At 46.5% G+C, this 24,452-nt stretch overlaps 1 protein-coding gene across 5 annotated transcripts in view; it reads left to right on the plus strand.

The window, feature by feature from the left end:
• UST (uronyl 2-sulfotransferase) overlaps positions 1-24,452 on the plus strand; it is a 314,759-nt gene that overhangs the window by 176,042 nt on the left and 114,265 nt on the right. For all 5 annotated transcript variants that reach the window (XM_078447445.2, XM_078447442.2, XM_078447444.2 and 2 more), the window contains 2 exons: positions 9,779-9,858; positions 20,718-20,871. In XM_078447445.2, the coding sequence (XP_078303571.1) occupies positions 9,779-9,858; positions 20,718-20,871 (234 nt within the window). The remainder of the gene's footprint in view (positions 1-9,778; positions 9,859-20,717; positions 20,872-24,452) is intronic.

The following is a 24,452-nucleotide window of genomic DNA, read 5'->3' on the forward strand; positions in this document are numbered from 1 at the left end:
CAGGAAGGCCCTAGAAGAGAAAGGACAATAGATATAAATATACTGGGGCTTTGCACAGATAAACCTACTTTGTTTCCTACGGGAAGCAAACATGAGAAAGTGAAATACAGTTGTAACTGTCATGGGAAGCATTTTAGACATAAAGACAACAGTAATTTACTAATGCTATGTACATTGTTACATCTAGAAGGGGTTAAAGACAAAGTCATCCTCTTCTAAAAGAGAGGTTAGCTCTCATCTGTTTGGAATGATTGGCTTGTCTGGAAGCCAGGGAACAGACTAGACAATCTTTTAAGGTTCTTTCCAGCCCTGTGATTCTGTGATATATTTATACAACTTCTAGCAGAATCTGTGTATGGTGTAGTTGAAACATTTCTGATTCCTGTGGTCAGTGTGACCTAGAATATATTTCATTACTTAGTTATTCCAGATTCCTATTAAGTTATAAGGCACGTCCTAAAAACTTAAGGGACTGATAAGGTTGAAAAAAACCCAAACGATTTCGATGTGAAAGCAAATGTAAGAGTGACAGCTGTCTCTCTGCCACTAGCTGACTGGCTGTGACATGCAGAGGGAACCGAGAAGTGACAAGAACCCGGTGTGAGGAAGTCCAAGAGTGTTTAAAGGAACTGTTTTCCTCGTTATATGCACCCCTTTGGCTAAAGTTGCAAAGTGCACAAAACAAGAGGAGGAAAAGAAACATTATTTTAACCTAATATATTGAAGCAACGATTTGTGGTCAGAATAGCTCCTCTGCTTGGTAATTTATTAAAGGAAAAAGGAAGAAGTGATTTAGTAGGTGAGTGAAAACTTTACAGTCAGTGGTTCCCAACCTTCAGCAGGCGAGCTCCGAAAATGTGTTCCCATGGAAACATTGTTCTCCATAGTTCATAACAATTCCACTTCAGGTGCGGTAGGAGTTAAACAGAGTCTTGTGGGCTGGCCAGGCCTCTCTCCACCATGTAGAACAGTTCTTTTATGAGAAAATGTGTTCCGAGTTCCCAACTACTGACTTACAAATGAACTTTGGAATCGTGTCCACTATAAGACTGGAATTATCTATACCAGTCCATTCATACACAAAGGCACTTGTCTGGGCCAGAGTCAAATCTATGTATACATTTCTCCCCAGAAGATAGCTGTCATTACACACACACACACACACACACACACACGTAGTACTAAGTTTAACAAAGTCTATTTAATGGAATAAGACGTTGAAGGGATTATTAAAAAGGAAAGGGAGCATGAAGACACCAACTGTTACAATGCCAATTAAAAGCCCATTATATCTGCCCTTATGGAAATAGAAATACCATTGAAGTTTATATTTTTAAAACTACCTCAACAGAAGAGCATAGGCAGATGCTACTGCCCAGATGCTGGGCCTTTTCGGCGCATATGACACAAGCTCATGGTGACATCATTGCATTTATACTCTGAAACCAGATTTTGGATTCTTGGGCTGGTGTAGATAAAATCTTGGAGCATGCAGATTTTGAAAGGGAACTATTTTGCGGAATACAGGAGAGTGATCGCCAACAGACTCATAACCATCTTCGTTAATGGTCTGACACTCTCTCAGAACATCAGTCTGAGTACAGCAAAGGTACACCCCAGGAACAGGATATAAGGATTCAGAATTATTTCATTCTTGTTGAAGAGGGGCAAAAATTGTTGGCGTGGGGGCCTAGGGAATGGAGAAAGAAAATAATTTCACAGTTTTATTTATGTTGGAGCTACTGAGAATTGCAAATTGGAAACAGCACTTACTACAAGCTAATTATTTTCCTTCATTATTTCATTTAATTCTTTTGGACCAAAAATGATATGACTGAGTGAGTATAATTCTTTATTTTATGGATGGGAAAATTAAGACAACCAGATTAAGTCACTTTCCAAATGTAACATAATAGAATGTCTGTGCTGTTTGGACTTGAACCTACGTCTTCCTGAATCCAAAGCCATTCTCCTAACACAGTGGTTTTCCACTCTGGCCGCACAGCAGAATCTCCAGCGGAGCCTTTTGAAACATATAGTTGCAATGGCCCTTCTCCTGGAGATTGTGGGGTAGAGTCCAGAAAACTTTTTTTTTTTTTTTTAATGAAATAAATGTCACACAGGGTTAAGACTCCTGTCAAAACTATCGTGCAGCATTGTCCTCTAAGACACTGAAAAAAAAAATTTTTGAAGAAAATATCATGGTAAAATAAATTTAGGAAACGCTGCTCCCAGGTCCCCCTCTAGGAGATTTATAACAATTGTTCACATTTTAAAGACTGAGAATCCCTCCAGTTAAAGGCAAAGTTGACACTCTATTTATCTGGCTTTCCCCTAGAGTTTCCTAGCCTTAATTGACCAGGGGAGCCTTCATGAATGTTTGTAGCTGTCACATGCATCCCACAGAACTCCAACTCACAGCTTGGAAAATGCTGGACTAACCTATTCACTTCTGTCAATCGTGCCAGGAAAGGCTACTATTTCACTATAAACTTCACATCTGCTTTGACGCTATTCAACAGCTATTCAAATGATCAAAACCTTGAAAAGTATTCAAAGAATTGAAGAGACAGAGACCCTGTGCCCATGTGCTCTAGATTGCTTTAGTCTCTTGGTCAAAACCAGAATTTCTTCACCATGTTTTAAACCTCCCTTTGCCTTTCTCTCACCAGTGCAAGTTCAAATCCTGACTGTGTCTGTGTAGAAGTGTAACTCCAAAATGGAAAACTCACCTAAAGAAACCATGGTGGCTTTGGAAATGGTCTAGAGGCCATGAGGGCTCCTCCTGGGTTTCCCTAGGGCAGGGGCATCTGGTCTCTCTGGGTTTTTTGTGTGTGTGTTTGTTTGTTTAATGTTTATTGTTGAAAGAGAGAGAGAAAGCAGGAGAGGGGCCGAGAGGACCCAAAGCAGGCTCTGTGCTGACTGCGACATTGGGGTTGGAACCCACAAACCCATGAGATCAGGCAGGACCTGAGCCAAAGTCGGATGCTTAACCAGCCGAGCCACCCAGGTGCCCCTGGCCTCTCTGTTTTAACAAAGGTTCGCTCACTCCTTTATGGAGTCCGTCTCGCTATTGTTTCTTCATTTGTTTTGGTGAATACTTACTAAGGACTTACTAATAACACTGCACGTTAAGCGCCAGATGTTTGTGTACCTTATTTCTAATCCTTTAATTAACATCGTCAGGAAAGTATTATCGCCCCATTTTATAGGAAGGAGCAAGTGTTCAAGAAGAATGGGGGAGAATAAGACTCGAAAGTGAACCAGGGTCAGATCCTGGAGAACTTTGAATCCTAGGCTAAGGAGTTGGAACTTTATTCAGTGGGGAGCCATTAAATAAACAGTTCTTAACCATGACAGGCATCAAAATCTTCTGGGGAGCTTTTTCACGACACATGTTTCCTGGCCCTACTACGAACAGGTATTTGTATCTTTGAGGGGAAAAAAATTCCCAAAGAAGTCTTCATGCACAATTCTAGTGAAAAATCATGGCATGAAAGGCTCTAATTATTAGAAACTTGTCTTTTTATTAAAGTGAGCACTCCACTAAGCAAGGAAAGTTCCTTTTTCACCTGAGGGTCTCTCAAACCTCCAAAGACATCACGCTTCCTCTGAAGTATTATCGAGTGGTGCCTCCTCAGAAGCCTGCACATTTATCCCTTGCTTGAAACCTGCTGGAAAAGTCTCCGTAGAACGACCCTCAAAGTTTCCTGACTTTATAGTAGCTGTGACCGTGTCCGCAGGCATCGGAGCTGCTCCAACCGGACCTCGGAATCAAACCAAGGAGATTAGCAGAGAATCAATCTGTCTCCAGGCCACAGGAAGGATGAACTCTGCAAACAAGGCCTTATCTTGGATTCCTACAGACAAAAGCCGAGTCCGCGAAATGGAAACTCAGTAGAAAGAAAAGGTAAAAAGGAGGTAGAAGCAACAAGGCCTGAAAAATTCAAATGTTTTCTCCTCCCCTTCCAATTGCAGTGTTGAGATTGACTCTGCTCTTCAGACCCACCCTCTTTGCCTTGTTCATGTCATTGCCCCCCCTGGTGGACGTATTCTTCATTGCAGGCATTTGTTGCCATGAGCTGAAGATGGGTAGACCATCCTGGCTGGAGCTAGACAGGCTTCTTCCCCACGCAGGAGGAAGAGGGGAAGATAACGGGAGCCTATAGCCATCCCCCCACGCTTTGAGGTTAAAGGGCCACGGATTTCTCCCCTGAGCTGCTCCCTATTTAGCTTTGATGTGTGAAAAACATGTCTTTTCTTTCATGAAGATGTTTTCCAAATTATAGGGCGTCTAGTTACTCACAAGTGACACAAGGATTCAGACCTGACTCGGGTCAACACTCTGTCAATTACTGCTGACAAGTATTTTCTAAAGAAGTCGGGAGCAGAGTCTTTCACTCACTAGCTGTGCTGGTAGAACCACAGGTAAAGGTTTTCTGCTATACCATCCCACCAGTTAGATTGAAAACAAAGTTTAAAATTACTTCCTCGCAGATCGTCTGCATTATACATTCTGTTTGATTCTTGCCTTTTTTTTTTTTAACCTCAGTTCTTTTTCATTCTCAGATGCGCTGTGATTCAACCTCTTCCTTTAGGTACATTCCATTCCATAGCTTCCCCCCCACCCCCCACCCCCCCAGTATTTTAAATTCATTCCTGTTCTTCTGAAAATGTACTGTTTTCCCACCAGGAACGTTAAAAAACATATCTTCTCTGATATTTTAATGCTTTTGTATTTAATTATTTTTAATCCTTTTCCACCTGTTGTAACTTTCTTTCAGTTTTTCAACACATCACAGGACGGATAGAAAAAGCACATCCCCATAAACCCTCTTTAGTCCCTGGAGTTCTTTTGCTAACCGACCTCTTCCCACCTTTGTAAAAAAAATTTTTTTTTGATGTTTTTTTATTTATTTTTGAGGCAGAGAGCAAGTGCGAGCTGGGGAGGGGCAGAGAGAGAGGGAGACAGGAACCGAAGTGGGCTCCATGCTGACGGCAGGGAGCCCGATAATGGGGCTCGAACTCACTAGCGATGAGATCATGACCTGAGCTGAAGTCAGACACTTAGCTGACTGAGCCACCCAGGCACCCCCCTCCTCCCTTTTAAGAGGTCATGTATAGATCAGAAAGCACTGGGAATGGTAGGAGATTGCAGCTTAGTGATAAAGAGCAGGATTCTTTGTGTCAGACCGACTTGTGTTTGAATTCTGATGCCACCTTTTTCTAGCAGTGAGATCTTAAACAATTTACACAGCCCTTCTGTGCCTGAGTGTCTTAACCTGTAAAGTGTAGATAATACTACTTAACTTGTGGAGTTGTTTGAGGATGAATGGCAGCATGTGAAGAAAGAGCTTCTGGACACTGCAGAGCCCAGAAACCACCCAGGAAATGATAGTTTAGTGTTGCTGTGTCTTAGATGGTGTAACACCAGGGTGATGAGTGTATAGGTCTGTCCCAGAAAGGCTAGCTTCCATTGCCCGAGAGATAATTCTGTCTTCAGTGAGCTGTACGTTTCTTGACTCCAAAGAAGTTCTTCTGGAAGGGGTATCTTCATGCCATAAACAGTGATGGGGTATGTGTTCTGTGCTAGGCTTTCTGGGGGAGCAATTAGAGCCCAGCCTTGACCCTCAAGGAGCTTACAGTCTGGCTCAAAGACAGCACACAAACTCAACTATGATGTAACGTAAGAAAATGTATGTCCTGGAAAATCCTCAAAGCTCTGTGGGAGACCAACGAGGCAACAGCATTTCTAGCCAAAGATGTTCAAAACCAAACCCGTTTGCCCTGACTTCTGCAGCCAGACGTGTTCCTGCCGCGCGTTCCCATCCCCACGAATGGGCACCAGCCTGTGTCCGAATCCGGCCAGGGCTCTGGGAAGCTCTCTTGACCACTCCCTCTCCTTCCCTTCTGCTGCCACCTGGCCACAGGCCTGAGGAAGATCCTTCTTAATGTCCCTAAACCTCCCCATCTGTCTTCACTTTCAGTGACTTCCTTCTGTGGTCCTCAACCCTCAGTACCTTTGAATCTACTGGAGGACTTGTTAAAACACAGATTGATGGGGTCCCTGAGTGCCTCAGTCAGTGAAGTGTTCAACTCTTGGTTTCGGCTCAGGTCATGATCTCACGGTTTGTGGCTTCGAGCCTGGTGTCAGGCTCTGTGCTGCCCGTGTAGAACCTGCTTGGGATTCTCTCTGCCCCTCCCATGCTTGTGCGTGTGCTTTCTCTCTCTTTCTCAAAATAAAGAAACGAACAAGAAATACCCCACACAGACTGATGGGCCCCACCCCCTAGAGTTTCTTCTAATTTGGTTGGTTGGGGTGGGGCCTGAGAATCTGCATCTCTAACAAGTTGCGACCCCAGTTGGTGCCGATGTTCCTGGTCTGGGGGCCACACCAGGAAGCACTATTTTAGTTCATGCCAGCGTCATTTCCTCTTGGGATTATTGCCCCGTCTTCCTAGCTAAGCTGTCTCTAACCCTTCCTTTCTTTACATTCTCCGCCCCGATCTCAGATCTGGAAAGAAAACCCTTTCTGACTGTGGATTGCCCATAGCATAAAGATCAGAATCCCTCACATGGCCTGCAGGGCCCTCAATTACCCGCTCCTACCTTCCTCTCTAGTTGTTTCTACTGACCTGCAGATCCCACAGCCGATGCCTGGCACACAGAACTCCTGGCAGTTTTAATATCCAGGTCATTTCGGGTTTTGTCCTTTGCATCTACTGTTTCCTCTGTCTGCAGTGCCACGGGTCCCTTTCTTCACTTGCTGACTCCTGTGAATCCTTGCCAACCACTCAGGAGTGCCTCCTTGAGGAAACACTAACTGTCCACCTACAGGCAGGGATAGGCCACTCACCTCTGTGCATTCTACCCCATGGTGGTTATCACATAATGGTACCTCCCTACCAGTCCAGCTTGCCGGCAAGACTCTGAGCTTCCTGAGAGCAAGAACCCAATCTTTTATCCCTATAGGAACAGCCCCAAGCAGTACATTGCCTGACACAGAGTTGGAAATCAATCGATGTTGAATAAAAGGAGATCCAGGAAGGCTACTTTGAAAGAGGTAGGCATTTTAGCAGGATGTAAAAGGTGGTTAGGGTTTGGACCTGCAGAGAAAAGAGGAAGAACATTCCAGAAGAGGAAGCTTGAGCCTGCGCTTGGATATGGTCAAGCTTGGACACAGTATAAGGAAGGACCAAGGAGAGGTCTTGTTTGTCTGGCCACAGGACACCTTAAATGCCATTTGAGGGTCATAGTAAAGGTAAAATCAACGTAACTCAGCAAGTGACTAAATACGAGTGTCAGGAAAGACCCAGATCAAAAGTGAAATGGTATGGACACCATACCATTAGCCAGGTATGGATGAATGGAGAGTACCATCAGCCAGGACCACACTCTGCAGAGATGCCGTAAGCTGGATAAGGAGTAAAGATGGACGAGGACCGAGAGTGTGGTCCGGGTCATCGTGGATTTGGGGACACCATTAGGACACACTCCACTGTCTTGTCTTTCTGTGTCTTCTCACCTCAATGATGTCTTGATCTCAAGGGCCTCCAAAGCCTAGTAAGTACTCCATAAATGCTGAGTGAATGAATGATAAATGAATGTAGGCAATGGAATCAGAATAAAGGCCAGCAGTGGCCTCGCATGAGCCAAGGAAAAGGACAGGTGGTTTCTGAGACGATTTTAGGTAGTGCCATTATCACTCGTGATGCCACCCGTGCAGATAAGACTCGGGCCAGAGAAACGGCAGGCCGCTGGCAACCGTGGAGGTCCAGGACGAAACTCCGGGGAAGGGCAGCAGGGGCACAGGAGACCACTGCCTGCCTTTAGACCTAGGGAAAGTCTTAGCATTCGTGGAGACAAAGCAAAGGACGCCTTGACCATAGTGCCTTACACCCGTGCTTGCGGGGCTTCGTACGTGGTTTCGCTGTTGTGTGCAGCAATGGAGCGTGTGAGAGCTGGATATACTCTCCGACTTCGGTGTACCAATGCACTAAACATGAGCATTAGTACTTCTCGCCTACGTTTAAGGGTACGTCTAGAAAGAGTGACGCGCTGTCACCGCGAATCCGTTTCTCCTTGTGAAATAGACAGCTTTAGGACTATTACGACACTGTTCTCCAAATCGAACCACTACAGCTCTTCCATTAAATTGAACACATTGGCATGCGTTTACAGGATATATTATGATGCTGAATAGGTGAAAGAAACAGTTGGCCTTCTGACCTGTTCTTCCAGTCTTCCTGTATGATACAAGGGGCTCTCTCGTATTACTTTCATGTGTGCAGAGAAATACTTGAATCAAAATAATCTAGAGATTAAAGCATTATGTGGTCTTCGCGTTAAGCACGTTTAACGTAGAGTTATGTTTCTAAGCAAACGGAAGTCTTCGGTTGTGCTTCCAAATCTGTAATTCTATTTGTTAGATCCATCAAAAATGAAAATTTATGTGACCCAGCAGGAAGTTCTGTTGCCAAAAACAGGTGCTGGGACATGCAGGGGGTGTGTGGAGGAAGGGAGTGGTGCACAGAATAAACAACAGATAAAGAAGCAGGGTTCAGTTTCCTTTTATACTCAAGCTTGGGGACAGGCAGATCATTATTTACCCAGGCGTGCCACTGATGAACCGTGTACGAGGTTAGGAGGTGCCAGTCATTTACCTTTAAAATTCAATTTCATTTCTTCAAACAGTCGTTGTGAGCCTGAATATCTAATTAAAGGCTTTAGACACTGAGATCCTGCTGTAACAATCTAAAATGCAGGTAGTAGGGGGAGTTAATTCATTCAATAAATATTTGTTGAGCATTTATTTATGACGTGAGCCCTGTGCCGGACATGAGGGAACCAGGCAGATTCAGGTTTTCTGTCCGGCTCGACCCAAACCTGGAGTTCTGAACTCTGATTTTATTGTGGTTATTGCTACTGTGGCTAACACATGAACGACCGCCTTTGTTTCCAGTGTTCTACGTGGACTGTTTCCGAAGAGGTAATGTACATCCAAAGTGGCAATTTTCAATGTGCTTTAAAAAAAATTCCACTGTGTGTCAGTATTGATGGGGCCAATTCGAAAATCTAAGGAAAGTGGAATTCAGGAAGTCAGGGAGTCAGAAGAATGCTTGGAATTTCTAACAGATTTTACTAAACATTTTCCGTATCATGACATGTTCCAGAAGACCGTAAACGTTAGTTTAGACAAATATAAACTCCTCTTCGCCTTGCTGATAACTGCAAATAAATACTTCAGATGACCACCCACCAGAAAACCAAGAAGTTTTGGGTGTTTTGTGTGTTCCCTATAAAATACTTGCTTTGTACATTCTTGGAATCAAAAAGGAACATCGTAAGGTATTGCCTCATTTTGTTCTCGCTTTTAAATTCTGCAGACCTGGCTTCAAATATTTCTGTATATCTCAAGAATGTAATTCTAGAAATTTAAAATGATGTTTAACCTCTTGCCTTGTTTTGACTCCCAAAGAAGGGGCATAGAGACATTTTTTTACTTGCATTTCAGTACAGCCACACTGAATTCTCAAGTTAAAATGACTTAACCTGTCACATTGTTTTCGTGGTAGCGATCAACTAAATTAAATACAAGACTATCGATTTCAGCAAGAAGCCTAATGTAAAGTTCACAACTGTTGCACAAAACACAGCTGTTTGGCCCTGGTCCAAGTGGTAATAAGTGAGGACAAAGGAGTAGGGAAGATAACCTTTAGCTTAATATAGTTCAGTAAATTAGATCCTATATATGCTAATTTTGTACTTTTTTTAATAGATGGAACTGATTAAAAATATAAGTACTGCCGAACAGCCCTATTTATTCACTCGACATGTTCATTTCCTCAACTTCTCAAGGTAAGATATTTTCCAGCTTAATGGTTCTTTCATTTCTTTTTAGCACTTAAACTCCTTCTAACGAACAATTATTTTAAAATCCACCTTCGTTTTCAAAGTAGTGTAATTGCCCTTGAAAGGACTTTTTTTTTAATCCATTTATTTTGGCTGTGGAGGGATCCAAATGTGAAATATTTGGACAGAAGCTTCAGTTCTTTCTAGAATACTAATCTTAAATCTTTTGAAGACTTGAAATAATTTGAATGCACAGCCATTTGACGTGACAGTTGTGATTTCTTAACGATGTTTATATATTTTTGAGAGAAAGAGAGAGAGCACAAGGGAGGGGCAGAGAGAGAGAGAGAGGGAGACCGAGGATCCCAAGCAGGCTCTGCACTGACAGGAGACAGTCCGACACGGGGCTCGAACTCACGAACCGTGAGATCATGACCTGAGCCGAAGTCGGACGCTTCACTGAGCCACCCAGGCACTCCCCATAGTTGTGTTTTAAAGAAAAAACTCGGCTAGGTGCTAAAACAAACAAACTCAGAGGCAAGGGATAGGTGTTTCGACAGATATTTCATTGCACATTTTTGTACCATGTGAACCCACACGGGACTCGGCATAACTTAGTTGAGGAGTGATGTGTATTTTATCGGATCTAAGTGCTAGTACTGGCCTCTCCGTACCTTTTTCATATTGCATTTGATTATTCTAAATCTTGCATATTTGATGCTGGTGGGGGTATTTTAGAAATCTGGTTTTTTCTTCAGCTGCAGATAATCATGCAGATCTTCAAATTTACGTTGTGAGACTCTTGATCTGTTCAGTTGCTAACTCCCAAGTTCTGGGCACTCTCTTCCGCCGTTAGCCCGGGTCCCCTGTCACTGCGCTTTACTGCAAACCGGTGGCTCTCAGATTCCTCCTCTCCATGGGCTGGCCCGCGTCTGTGCTCACAGTTGGTTTCCGCTGACAGAGCACGGGGTCCGGGGGCAGATCCGCTCCACAGCCCGGGGACCCCTGGGCCTCCCTTATCCTCTCACAGGCACTTCCCTTACTGCTGCAGCTCCCGCGGGGATATAGGACCTCACAGGTCTGCACCAAGAGGCCTTGCTGGCTGATGCTGGCCTAACGCCCCGCTGGGCCAGGCACCCAGGGAGGCTGGCGCTCAGGGAAAGACAGGGCTCTGCCTGAGTGTTAGCTGCTTCCGAGTTCACACCTGAGCTGCCTGGTTCAGCTTCCCTGCCATGGGATGCCTACCTGTCTAGGGGGTGGGAGCTTTTAGCCTTCAAAGGGCTGTTGCACCAGGCCCTGCCATGCACCAGGCCCTGTGCAAATCAAGTGAGATTCAGCAGAGCAAGTTATGTAGCAAGTTACCTAGCGGCAAAGAGCAGGCGCTGCCTTATATTTAAAAGTAAGCTCTCCCTGCGATTTCCCCGCCTCCCTGCTACCCAGAGTTCCCTTGGATGGTGAATAGGCATATAGGACACTGCCGATCAGCCTCCGCGACCCAGTAGCCTGAGCGTGTTTCCCACCACATTTGTAGAGTGGCCTGGTACTGGATTGTCTGGGGTATGCGCCCTGCCTCTCACTTCCAGCGGCCGAGAACACATAACGGGACGTAACTAGACAACGAGGTCATGTTAGCTATCAGGCATTGCATTTTACAACTTGCAAAGAGCAGAGCACGCCCACCCCCACGCCTTGCTTTTCTGGTGAGCTTCCTTCCGTGTCACCCCTGATGTCCTCTAACCTTTGATTTAACTCTTCTTGCTTCAGGGGTCAGGTTTTTACAACCAAAACAAATTGCAATGCAACAGATTTTAATACTTGACCCAGGCCAGTGTAAAGTTCTAATGATAAGCCAAAGCCAGTACCTTAATTGGGTCAGCAGAACTGAGCACAGCATGGTAACCACGTCTTATCATGGCCTCTACTATTAAATACATGTCCAACAGGCACCTGGGTGGCTCAGTTGGTTGAGCATCTGACTTTGGCCCAGGTCATGATCTCACAGTTTGTGAGTTTGAGTCCCACAGCAGGCTCTCTGCTGTCAGCGCAGAGCCCGCTAAGATCCTCTGTTCCCCCTCTCTCTTCCCCTCCCCCACTCATGCTCTCTCTCAAAAATAAACATTTAAAAAACAATAAACGCAACATACATACATACATGTCCAAGAGTTTAGTCTTGATTAATTTAATCATGGAAGAAAAAAATTGATAAACACCTTTGAGAAGACAGCACGTCGCCAGAAACCAGTGTCGGCCTGGCCGCCAGGACCTCTGGCTGTCAGACCTTCCCAATGACCATGACTCTGGGCTAGCAGTTTCACCTCTGGGTGGGGATGGGAGGTCTCTGTTTTCCCATCTATGAAATAGGAACAGTTTCTGCCCACTCCTGCCTTGTAGGGATGCTCCAATCACAGGAATGAAGGAAAGCCCTTCAGCTTTTTTGAGGGGAGGATATTACATACGTGCAAAGTGGAGTTTATATTTTTACGGGGAAATAATTTTATCTTAAATAAGATAAATCCAGATATATACTGACTTGCTTATGCACGCTTAAAAAAACATGTACCAAAATAGATCATTCTTTTTTTTTTTAATTTTTTTAATGTTTATTTATTTTTGAGACAGAGAGAGACAGAGCATGAACGGGGGAGGGTTAGAGAGAGGGAGACACAGAATCTGAAACAGGCTCCGGGCTCTGAGCTGTCAGCACAGAGCCCGACGCGGGGCTCAAACTCATGGACCGTGAGATCATGACCTGAGCCGAAGTCGGACGCTTAACCGACCAAGCCACCCAGGCGCCCCAGATCATTCTTTTTTTTAACATATTTTTTAAGTTTTTTAAAATTAATTTTGAGAGAGAGAGAGAGCGCAAGTGGGGAGGGGCAGAGAGAGAGAGAGAGAGAGAGAGAGAGAGAGAGAATCCCAAGCAGTCTCCACACCGGTGCAGGGCTTGAACTCACGAACTGCAAGATCATGACCTGAGCTAAAACCAAGAGGCAGACCACCTAATTGACTGAGCCACTCAGGCGCCCCCAAAATAGATCATTCTTAACAAAGTGTAGCAATTTATACTTGAGCAAGACTGAAACACGTACTCCTGTTTTCCTTACGGAGGAGATTGTTCTAAGTAATCTTTCCTGTGGTATATGCCAATAATCTTTTTTGCCTCGTACTTTCCTATTAATTCTCATCTGGCATCCCTGCATAACTTGTGATTTTTTTTTCCATCCAGGTTGTGTGTCTATTTGTGTATTAGAAATGACGCGTTCCTATGTCTCTGGCAACCGTTCGGCCCTAGGGTAACTACAAACTACCTTTGTAGTTTCTCGTCGAAGTGGTTTGTGAGAGCGTTCTGCCGCCTCTAGTTTTAGCATATGTGCTGCCGAAGCGAGCACATCGTTCTGCCGCTGCTGAAAGACACCTGTACAGTGTTGCCAGTTGGCACTCAAGAGGCATTGCCGTCGAAGCCTCTTTCTGAGCCGACGGCCGAGTTCCCGAGCAGCCTCGCGGTGTCTCCCGAGATACCTTGAGGAGAGGGCCCAGCTCGTGCTGACTTCTCCACCTTCCGTTCCATTTTGTTCAAACACGTGTTTTGCCGGGCACCCTCTATGTCCTGTTCACTGCTGGAGGACCGGGGCTTCCACAATGAACTAGAAATGCTTTCGCTGCTTTAGGGCAAGCGTCTGTTCTTCTTCCATCGAGGAAGGATTGGCAGCAAAGTGTGATGGGCTTTAGGAGAGAGAGTGGCAGTCTCTCCCACAGGGGAGGTGGGACCCTCCCTCCCTGAGGGAGGAAGAGTGGGAGGGCCTTCCAGAACAGGAGCCCTTGCCTCTGGGATATGAGGGACAGGTCAGCGTTAGACAAAAGGGAAGGGCACTGGCGGCACAGGGACCAGCATGAGCTAAAACCGGACAAAGAGAGGGACCAAGAGGAATCCGTAGATGGGAGCCCCAAGGGTGAGCACAGCAAAAATGGCTGGCAGTCAAGAGTTCTAAGCAGGAAAAAAGAGAGACTGGCCTGAGCAGCTCTGCTCCTTTTAAAAAGCCCACGCTATCTGCGGAAGCGATCATGTCCTCTCCTGCCACCCCACACGCACAAGGCGGCGGGGTGGGGAGGGGAAGAGGGGTGCCCAGGTACAAGACCTCCATATATACAGGCATACAGAGCAAGCCCCCCAGTATACAATTAACAGAAAAACAACTAAGTGGGAACTTGTTAAGAGGGCTTTCCCGTGCTTTTAAAAAATGACTTCCATATTTTGAATTGTAAGGCAAAGAGATAATTGAGCTACTCTTAAGAAACCTACCACGATCGTTGCTGACAGCCGTATGGTTGGCTCGTTTCAAGATAATGAGGTCATTAAGAGAAAAATTGATAGTGCAGCTTAATATTCTTTGTTGATATTTCGTTTCTAGTCTTCCTGACATTCTTAACATGCAGCAAGACACTTCCTGGTGAGCAGAACATAAGAATGGAAGTCACCTCTCTCCCCACACCTCGTGCACGCAAATGTTCTGAACCTCTGAAGCGTACGGCATTATCCCAGGACGAATTGCCTTTATTTCTTTTTTTTCCCCATTAACTATGGCATCCTTATCTTGAAATATAGATCCTCTCCTGTGAGCTCTTGGTGATTAGATAGCCGAGCTGCTTCATTTATTCATCATCTAGGCATCTTGCTCTGTTCCTTCTGTTCCCTATTTTTAGACCTAAAAGGACCATTTCACGATACCCAGTTTTATTAATTCAACCATAGAAAGCAGTAGTTATCAGACCAAACTGATGTTTCCATCGTTGCTTCGGGGAAGGCTTCCCGCCAGAGGAGATAAACACTCCAAACTCAGCAGAAATTTCAGGCCAGTTGGGATCTGTGAGGGTTTCCACTAGACCGCTCCCTCATACGGTTTTTGAACCGCTTAAACATTTGGTCCGGACACATGTCTTCCAACTGGACTACCTGGAGAATTGAGTCAAAAATGATCTTGGCCTAAAAGATGCCCTTCTTTGTTGTGATGATTTAGGAGGACTTTTACTATTTGTGTACTGCCATCTAATGTGTCCATTCCCGGTTGTGGAACTAACCGAGAGAATGATAATTTTTGACAAATGTCAGCCTTTCCGCATGAACGGCATCTCCTCAGGTGCGGCTTAGATCCACACGCTGAAAGACCGTGACAGACAATTCATTTCATCTTCCCCTTGCCCCCACTGTTTGTTTGCAAGGGTTTTGGGGGGTTTGAGGGGGCAGTAACTTTCCAACCTGTGCCCCACCCCCCCCCCCACCGCCACTCAACTCCCAACTTGTGTCTTGCAGGGAAGACATGAGGAAGTTACGTGTCAGAGCAAGGTGCTGTCAGAATAGTCCAAGCGAATTACAGGCTAGATCAGTACGCTAAACCATTTCAAACTACCACGTCTCAGAGCCCTTTTTTCACGGGATTCTTCATTTCTCATTCATGACTCCCTCGCCCTCCTTCACTTCTTCTGTTTCCTTATTTATCACAGATGCTGGCTCCCACGCCAACACTAACTCACAAAAGCAAAATATTTAAAAATAAATCAGTCACTCAAGAAGCAGGCAGGGTGTGATGTTCGAGGAGCAGCGTTTTGGACACTTTCTCTCTTCCCTTAAAGAAGCCTTAATTACTGGCGTGAACAAAGGCTGCCCTCTGATGGCACTATTTAACAAAACAAATCCAGCCTTACTAATTCCATAATTCCGTCTGGTTTCCACAGCTTGTTTCTGAATGTTGACTTGGTTTTCGCTCTCATTGGCAAAACCACCCACTTTCAGGCCGTGCCCTGCAAATCTTTTGTAACGGTGACAGAAAGCTCCACCTTTGAAGAGGGCTTCCGGGTAACAGCTGAGATCAGCAGCTGCTGAACGCTGTCTTTCCCTCCTGAAGCTTGATTTCATCCTGTTGGAACACCGCTGGACTAATCTTGGGAAAATGGCGCTCTCTTCTCACTTTCCCCTTCCCCTGAGCGGATGGCGCTGGTCAGGGGACACATAAGCCCACGTGCTTTGTTGGCCCGTCAGAGATTAGTGTCCTCGGGACTTTTCCCTGAGCCCGCCTCACTGCCTGCTACGAACAACCTTCCCTCTTGTGGAGTCCCCTTGGCTCCAAGCAGGAGCCCTCACTCCAGTGTCCCAGCCGGCCCTCCCTTCACCCACATTTGTCCCCACTCAGCATCCCCCTCTCTTCCCTCAGGACACGCCACAGAGCCCAGGAGGCTCAGTCTTTTCTGCTTGTGTTTTGTGAAGTGACGTCCTCTCCCTGGCGGCGGGGACCAAAGTGCCCCCGTCTCGGGTTTGGGAGGATACTCGGTGGCCCTTTGGCCCCATTCCAACGAAGGACCAGCAAATAAGCGTCCCTCCCTCCCTCCTCCTGTGGGCAGCTCCTCAGCCTGCCCCCCAAACAATCACAGCCTTTTCCATGATGGCCTTTCTGTCACTTCAAAGTGTCTCTTCCCCAGGGATCAAAGCCGGGCTTCTAGCCACGGGGTACTTACCATCTTTGAATGTTAGGTAACAGCACAGGGGATAACCCCTACTTTTAGGCCAGAGGTGAGAAGAAGATACACTTTCAGTAGAATGGAAATTGCCAGCGGCCAGGTGGAGGGTCACACAGAGCTTGGGTTTGGGATGAGGAGAATGTTCTGGGGATGGCTGTATACGTAAAATGTTTCCGTTATGTATATTTTACCATAATTTAAACAAACACAAAAAAAAGAAGACATACTTTCAAAAAAATGTTCCCAGCCCTAGCAAACTCTACCATAATGGGAGGACAACACAATCTTAGTTCCCCAGAACAACTGGGGTCATAAGTCTTGCTGTTTACTATGTGCAGTAATATTCTAGGCAGAATATCACCAGCAAGTTGATGAAAGTATGCCTAAAATTCTTGCCCACCTGCTTTGCTTTGCGTAGCTATTGGGGAGGTGGCTAATGCTGCGGGTTGACTGATTAAGGCAGCAGTGGGGGGCAGATACGGAAGAACATCCTCAGAATGAGATATTTAGGAATTCATGGGAAAAAAGTGAGAGCCATGCAGTTATCATTTCTCGAGAATTACATTCTGCCTTGGGTCTTCATCTTCTCATCAAAACACAAAAATGAAAAGAATATGGTAAATTTGCAGAGGGTCAGAAGGAGACCCACAGGGGGTGATTGAAGAGTTGATACATATGGTGTATGAACAGAAGTCAAAGAGTGGAAATGCCTGCTATTTTAGGATGACTTAAAAGAGAGCTTCACATATGCAGTAGCTGTTGTGGTGACCAAGGGACAAGAGCGTGGGTTGTTAAGTGAAAAACAAAATATGGCCCGCCTCCTCTGCTCTAGGATGTTTGCACAATGCAGAACCTTTCCTCAGTTGTGGTCAGCACAATTTTTTAGAGCTTCATAAAGGCCAAATTAGTAGTACAGATTAAAAAATAAAAGGAAATAAGTCTGAAGACAACTGCCAAAGGAATTTTCAAGAAGAAACATGCACAAAAGAATTTACAGGATTTAAAATTGAAGCCGAAAAGGCTAAAAGTTGTAAAAATAAACAAACCAACGAAAACAAACAAACAAACAAAAACACCGGCCACAAACAAAAAGAGAAGCTAATTCTTTATGTCGAGGGGATGAACAAAAGGAAGTCTGGATAAAAGAAGACTGGGAATTTTGGCTGGTATACCAAAGACCTCAGCTGTCAGGTTGGCCAATAGGATGGACTTCACCCGGAGGCTCTGGAAGTCTTCTCTTCAGGGTTGAAAACGTAAGGCAGAGTGTTGCGTGGCCTGAGATTGGGTGGGCGTGCAAAGCCTTCTGTTTCTGGCACAGATCAGCAGCCCTACGTTCAGGAGACTGGGAGACCTTCTAAGGGTGACCAGGAATTCTGATTAGGACCAAACATTGCAGGAGAAGGAGAAACTCATCTCGAGAGAGGATGGGTTGAGGGGGGGAAACTTGTTTCCCTGGGAAGCGTGGGTGGTATTCTGGCCTCTTTGGTGTAACTGACGTGCCACCCCAGTTTTACCAGTTTGGGGGGGAGCTCTGTCCTAGACAAAGGACCGGGCTGGCAGCCTGAAACCATTATTACTGTTGACTTCTGGAATGGGGGAGATCTCTATCAGATGTCTCTCTACAGTTAGAAATTTCGAGAGAGTGGCTATTATATTATCTGATACTTAATAAATTCCTAAACCATCTAAAACTTCTGTTTTGGAAAGTTATCCTGGAAACCTTGCATTGGGCTGCCGCGTGCAACTCAGAGCACGTCACCCACGTCCAAGAAGCCTTGTCAGTCTGCAGCCTTCGGGGGGAGATGGCAGCGGCCAGACTGAGGGCCCTCTCACAGTGGGAAGCCGTGCCTTGCTTCACAGGATTGGGCACTTCTGCTAATTCGCGGTAACAGTCATTCTTCACATGAAGACAGACTACAGTTGAGGTTTCTGGAAAGCCTGATGCAATTGCGGAGGGCCTCCCGGCATTCACATCTGGGACGCATGCTTTGTCTTCCTAACCCGTAGCTTTATTACTTTAGTTGCTGCTTATCGTAGGTACGAAACTCAATTTAATTAAAAAGAGGAAGATACCTCCAGGACGATAGGGGTGAGCTGGTTTGGCACAGCTGACTTGTGAGATGAGTTGGTTCCCATGCGCCTCCAGCTGCGTGAACGTCACCTTGTGTCCATACAAGACTCGTATTGGCACGGCTAACCCTGCTTACCTTTCCCGTGGGGAGTGGTCAAGGGGTCCAGAGTATCATTCACGCAGCCTGGTGCCTGAAAGTCCACCACTAGACAGTCATTTCTTTTCGTACCTTTGGATTCTCTTTCTGAAGCTTCTCGTTAAAAATGCAAATAGATGGGGGCCCCTGGGTGGCTCGGTCAGTTAAGCGTCTGACTTTGACCCAGGTCATGATCTCAGGGTTCGTGGGTTCGAACCCCATATTGGGCTCTGTGCTGACAGCTCGGAGCCTGGAGCCTGCTTCGGATTCTGTGTCTCCCTCTCTCTGCCCCTCCCCTGCTCGCGCTCTGTCTCTGTCTCTGTCTCTCTCAAAAATAAACATTACGAATTTTTTTTTAAATAATAAAAAAATAAAAATAAAAATGCAAATGGGGCGCCTGGATGGCTCAGTCGGTTGAGCATCCGACTTCGGCTCAGGTCACGATCTCACGGCTCGTGAGTTCGAGCCCCGCGTCGGGCTCTGTGCTGACAGCTCAGGGCCTGGAGCCTGCTTCAGGTCCTGTGTCTCCCTCTCTCTCTGTCCCTCCCCTGCTTGCACTCTGTCTCTCTCTGTCCCTCACAAATGAATAAATGTTAAAAACATTTTTTAGATAAAAATACAAATAGACCTAGGACCTTATGTGAGTTAATACACGACAAAAGATGGGTGACCTGGTATGTCGACTTTCATCTATAGCAGAGGCCTGTGATATCAGCAGAAGCCTGTAAACTTAGAAGCATACACCCAGGCATTCAAGTCTTCACTGGCTGAGCACCTACTGTGTGGCTCACACTGTGCTAAGTGGCATCGTTGCCGGCTCCAGGAGCGTAGGCTGACGGGAGAGGCAGACCTACACGGACAGTGCTGGACAGAAGGACGGACACGGGATGGGGCAGAACTGCTGAAGGATGTGACTGTGATTCTGGGCTGGCTTTTGCAAGGTCACAGAGTCTGCCAGCCGGGGAGTCGTGAGACGGGGTCTCGTCAGTTTGTTTTCTCTGTGCTCCTTCTGACCCCTGATGGAATGTCCAGGCATCCTCATCAGAAGGCCACAGGGTCACAGGGTAAAAGGACCCTGAGGGTCTGCCTGCGGGTCCCCAGAAGGTCCCCAGAGCGAGACCTGTGCCCAGAGCCTGGAGTGTTCTCCCAGGCTCCCCAGGGCCATTGTGTGCAGGCCGGTCAAAGAAAAAGGGGAGAAGCCTTAAGAAAAACTCAGCCAACCTGATCGTTTTGCCTCAGGGAGGCCTTGCCCTCAGGCCAGCGTTCAGAGCATTTACCCAATACCTTTGTGGAAGGCATTAAAATGAAACACCTAGATACTCGTTTTATTTTTATCTAAAACCACCTGCCTCCATTTGAGGATAATTACATAGATTTTTGTTGTGCTCATAATGCCCCCTTACGTTATTACTTTTCTCAACTCTGGAATCTTCTTTCCATGGTTCAGAGCACAGATTCTGGAGCCAGACCTGCCTGGGTTCACATCCCGGCTCAGCCACAAATTACTCACCCCCTCCCTGCCCCAGGTGCCGATGGGGACGGTTGTGGTTCCTACTCCATGGAGACGTTGTGAGTCTTCTGTGAGGTGTTCACGAAAGGCTTACAAGAAGGTGATTTAATAAATGTTGAGTGTGTTTAATAAACGTTGGCTAATGTCACCCACTTCCTGCAGAGCACCTGCCCTGAGACTGTTGGAATCAGAACATAGAAGAAGCACCATCTCACCCAGCGAGGCAATCGGGATTGATCACACGTTCCATGAGGGGCAGCCACCTGCCAGTGTGTCTGTGCCAGACGCTGGGAATACAAAACCCACCACCGCGTGCCCCCACCCTCAGGAACCCACAGCCCAGGGAGAAAACGAGACCATGTCCACACCTCCCTGCTGACAAATCCAGTCGTTTGCCTGGTGCTGGCCAGGAATAGCCCTCTCAGCCCCAGCAGGTCCCCGCATAGACATTTCCCACACATAATAAAGTGCCGATCAGGAACCCCTGCTCACTGATTGAATTCTTCACTGGTACCTTAGCAGACTGGGTCCTCTAATGACAATATATGAGCTAGAGGGGAAACGGAGTCTAAGTGGGCTTCGTTGTCCTCCAGAAGTGATGGGTCGTAACCAGCTCCATGTTTGTGTGCATGTGTTAGGTTTGGAGGAGACCAGCCCGTCTACATCAACATCATTAGAGACCCCGTCAACCGGTTTTTATCTAACTATTTTTTCCGTCGATTTGGAGACTGGAGAGGGGAACAGAACCACATGATCCGCACCCCCAGCATGAGGCAGGAGGAACGCTACCTGGTAAGTCCTGTGGCATCTAAGAGTGGCCCACCCCGCCCTGGGCGAGCCCCTGGAGGCCGGGGAGCTCTCCCTCCCCACCCTGGCTGTCCCGTGGCACTTCTGTGGCACCTTCCTCAGGGAGGAAGTTTTTGCCCGTGAAAAGCTGATTGTCCCAGATGACCCAGATCCTGATGAGCATCTTCTCAAATGACTTTCTAGTCTGGTTTTTCCTGGTTTGTCTTTCGCACTAAATCCCAGGGGAATCCCTAGGGAAACCTGATGGGTGTTACTGTCATTTAGACGTGTTTGGAATCTCTCTTGAAGGGCACAACGTGACTCCCGTGGCAGTCCTATGAGAGAGGGGTGTCTTCAGATGAGACCCTTTGGTTCCTTAAAGGATGTGGGCACAACCGTGACTGTTTACAGGTCGTCCAATGTCAAGTCCGGGTTCTTGCCCACCAGAGCACAACAGAATTAGGCTGTCTCAGCAAAAACTGCTCTTTCTGGACCTTGTTTGGGGACCCTCAGCTCCATGGGGATGTTAATTGTGACCCCAGTAATTGTTTCCATAGGGCAGAGTTGGGAACAAAAAGGGAGGGCCAGCAACAGTTAGAGTGCATTTGTCACCTGTTTGTGACCTAGATCAACAAAAGCTTGTCGGGCAGCCGAGATCTGGTGGTAAAGAAGGGGAAATCCTGGTCTGTGTGTCTCAGGGAGGCTGTTGGGGTCACCCAGACCCATCCTGGGCTGTTGGGCACAGCAGAAGGAGAAGAGAGTAATGAGGGGTCAGTACAAGTCTGTTCCCAGGGTGGGAGAGTGACCCAGAGCCTGTGTCCCCTGCTGTCAAGGCCACAGAGCATCCTTAGAGCTGAAGTGTCATTACCCAAAATTCCAGCCAATGCCCAAGCTTCTCTTTCCTCATTTAATTTTTAAAAGTGTAATGAAAGTTCGTGTTTGGAGGATGGGAGTATTTTGCGTGATGTCACTTTCACGTGTTACAATCCACAAGCAGAGTTGAGAAAATGGAGTTGTATCTTATCTGCCGTGAAACAACGCATTCATAGATGGGCCAAGACCAGAAACTAAGCCCGGTTACCATTCAGGATTTACTCAACCACCTAATGCTTTAGTGAAATATTTTTAAAATGGCTTTTACTTTAAAAAAAAAAAAAAATTTAGTGGCAGAAACTCTCATCTTTTCCTTGAAACTGCATGTTATAACCATGGCTATATATTTTTTATTCAGTGACAAGTACATCTTCAGAGGATAGAACCCCTTACTAGCGATGCAGGCGGGCTGGGTCTGAGGACCCAGAGTGGGGGACAGTCCCACAGAATCAGCCAGGAGGCTCCTTGGCTTCACACAGGATGGAAATCATACCCAACCCAGCAGGAGGCAAAAGCAGGGTTGACTGAAGATATATACTGAAAGAGATAGAAATGGAGTGTCCAGGAGATTTGGAAATGAGAAGAGGGAGTCTGGCCTTTCCTTGGGATCTGCGGTTTTTATTGGTGATTAGGGTCGGGTGTATGTCCTCTCAAACATACAGGAGCAGGTCAGAACAAGACAGGGTCCACACGTCCTTCATAAGTCGCTCGTTCCCTGAAGCCAGGGGTCTTGGCATGCAGATATCTAGTGTCTGTGGTCTGGAACAGGCACATGATACCTCTGCCCAGTCATTCCTTAGATATCATCTGTTGTGCTGGAAAACTCCAAAGATATCATTATCTCTCTATCCCTTAGAAAGGGGGCATAGTTAAGGTAAGGCGTGTGCAGGGTAGGGTGCAGATCCCAGCAAGAAGGAAGCAGGAAAAGAAGCCAAGGGGAGAAAGAAACAGCCTTTGCTTTCATGGGGTCTCTTTGATTTCCCGGTCTCATTAGAGGAGTAATGTCTACTTGGATTATTGTGGTTTGCGTTGGCTCTTGGTTACCATTTATATGTTCTTTTGAAAATGATGGGGCATATTCAATTTAATCAAAGAATATGACGGTTCCTGACCCGATCCTGATACTAAGAAAGTTAGAACCAGGTTATAGCTGATGATCTTGAAAAACCAAAGATCTGGAAATGAGTTTTATGAATCCCGCTCTTCAAACGTTAATGTAGGTAATAGCTAAAGTCGCAGTCCGTCAGAAGGTGAAAAGTGATTTTGGAAAAACACGGAAGTGGAGGGGCAGCCTTGGGGATCCAGAATGCCAGAGGGGGCGGGGACCGGCTGGGATGTCAGTGAGGGGGTGAGGAAGACAGTGAGGACGTGGCATCGGAGGGACTGTCAGAGTAGAAGATGGAAGTCGGTAAGTTGGTCAGCGAGGGGCACACAGCTCCACCTGGAGGGGCATCCGGACAAAGGCCTGCAGTGGGCACACGTGTGGTTCATTCAGAGATCAGCGGGGAGAACAGTGTAGCTGGTGGAGAGTGGGGTGTGGGGACAGGAAAGTGGCAGGAGGAAAATTCGGAGAGGTAAGGGTGGGAGAGAACAGATCGTAGAAAGCCCCATGAGTGACACCAGTTTCTCTAAGTGAGCTAGGAAGTAACACGAATGACCCCAAGTCAAACCCACCTTCCTCAGTGCTCTTTCTCTGGAGTCTCCATGGGAAGGCTGAGCCCTTCTCCCAGCGGGGATGTGTCATACCATCAGCCTGCAAACACCCTCAGCAGGCTTCTCCCACCTTTCTAGGAGTCAGGGCCTCCCTCCTGCGCTAGACCTGTATCTGGCCAATCCCTGCAAGTCTCACAGGCTCTTCCCACTCAAAGTTTCCACAGGGCTCTATTGAGAATGGAGTTTGTGGGATGGTGACCCCACAGTTATGCAGTGCACAGGCTCTACAGCTGTACAGGGAGGTCTTGATGTTCTTCCTCTGTGCTCTCAGAAAGTTCCGTGCTGGTGATACCATTTCTCTGGGTGATATAATGTCTTAACTTCTGCCCTCCAACAGCCTATAAGCTCTTTGAGGACCAGATAGGATCAAAGTTCCATCTGTGTCCCTGGCACGCAGAAGAGGGGCTGAAATACTGGAGGCCTAAATAGCATTCTACTTACTAAATAACAAACACATTATTAATATGGAAGCTGAGAGCAATTCTCTAGGTTTTTCTACCCTGTCACGTTTTTGCCATCCTGTGAATCATTGCACATAACGTAGTCTGCACATATTCACACAGTTAAGTTGTAATCATTTGCCAGAGAGGTTGTAAACAGGAGAGAAAAAAAAAAAAATCATGGTTTAGATTTAAAAAAAACAAACAAACCCATAAAGTGTTGAAAGTTGGTAGTCGAAGCTAATCTTATGCTGCCTTTATGGTGTGATTTGAGAGATTCTGGGGAACTTTCCCCGCCTGGAATTCTACCCTTAGAGATTTGCAGGGGCCTCCTTTCCAAATGGAAGCTCTGTGTCCTGGGAAGGGCCTGTGTCCGATGAGCTCATGTCATTCCTTGGCAGGGCCCCAGCAGGAGAGCACTGGGCTCCCCAAAGCAGCAGAGGGAGAAATCAGGGTAGCAAGGAATAGAGAGGGGGCCCCACGGGACATGTGACTCCTTCGTGACCTGGCCCCAGCCTGACCCAGTTAGAAGACTCTTTTCTTGTTCAAAGGATAGTTTGT

Source organism: Panthera onca, chromosome B2, assembly GCF_046562875.1.
Source record: "Panthera onca isolate mPanOnc1 chromosome B2, mPanOnc1 haplotype 2, whole genome shotgun sequence".
In the NCBI taxonomy this organism is placed as follows: Eukaryota; Metazoa; Chordata; class Mammalia; order Carnivora; family Felidae; genus Panthera; species Panthera onca.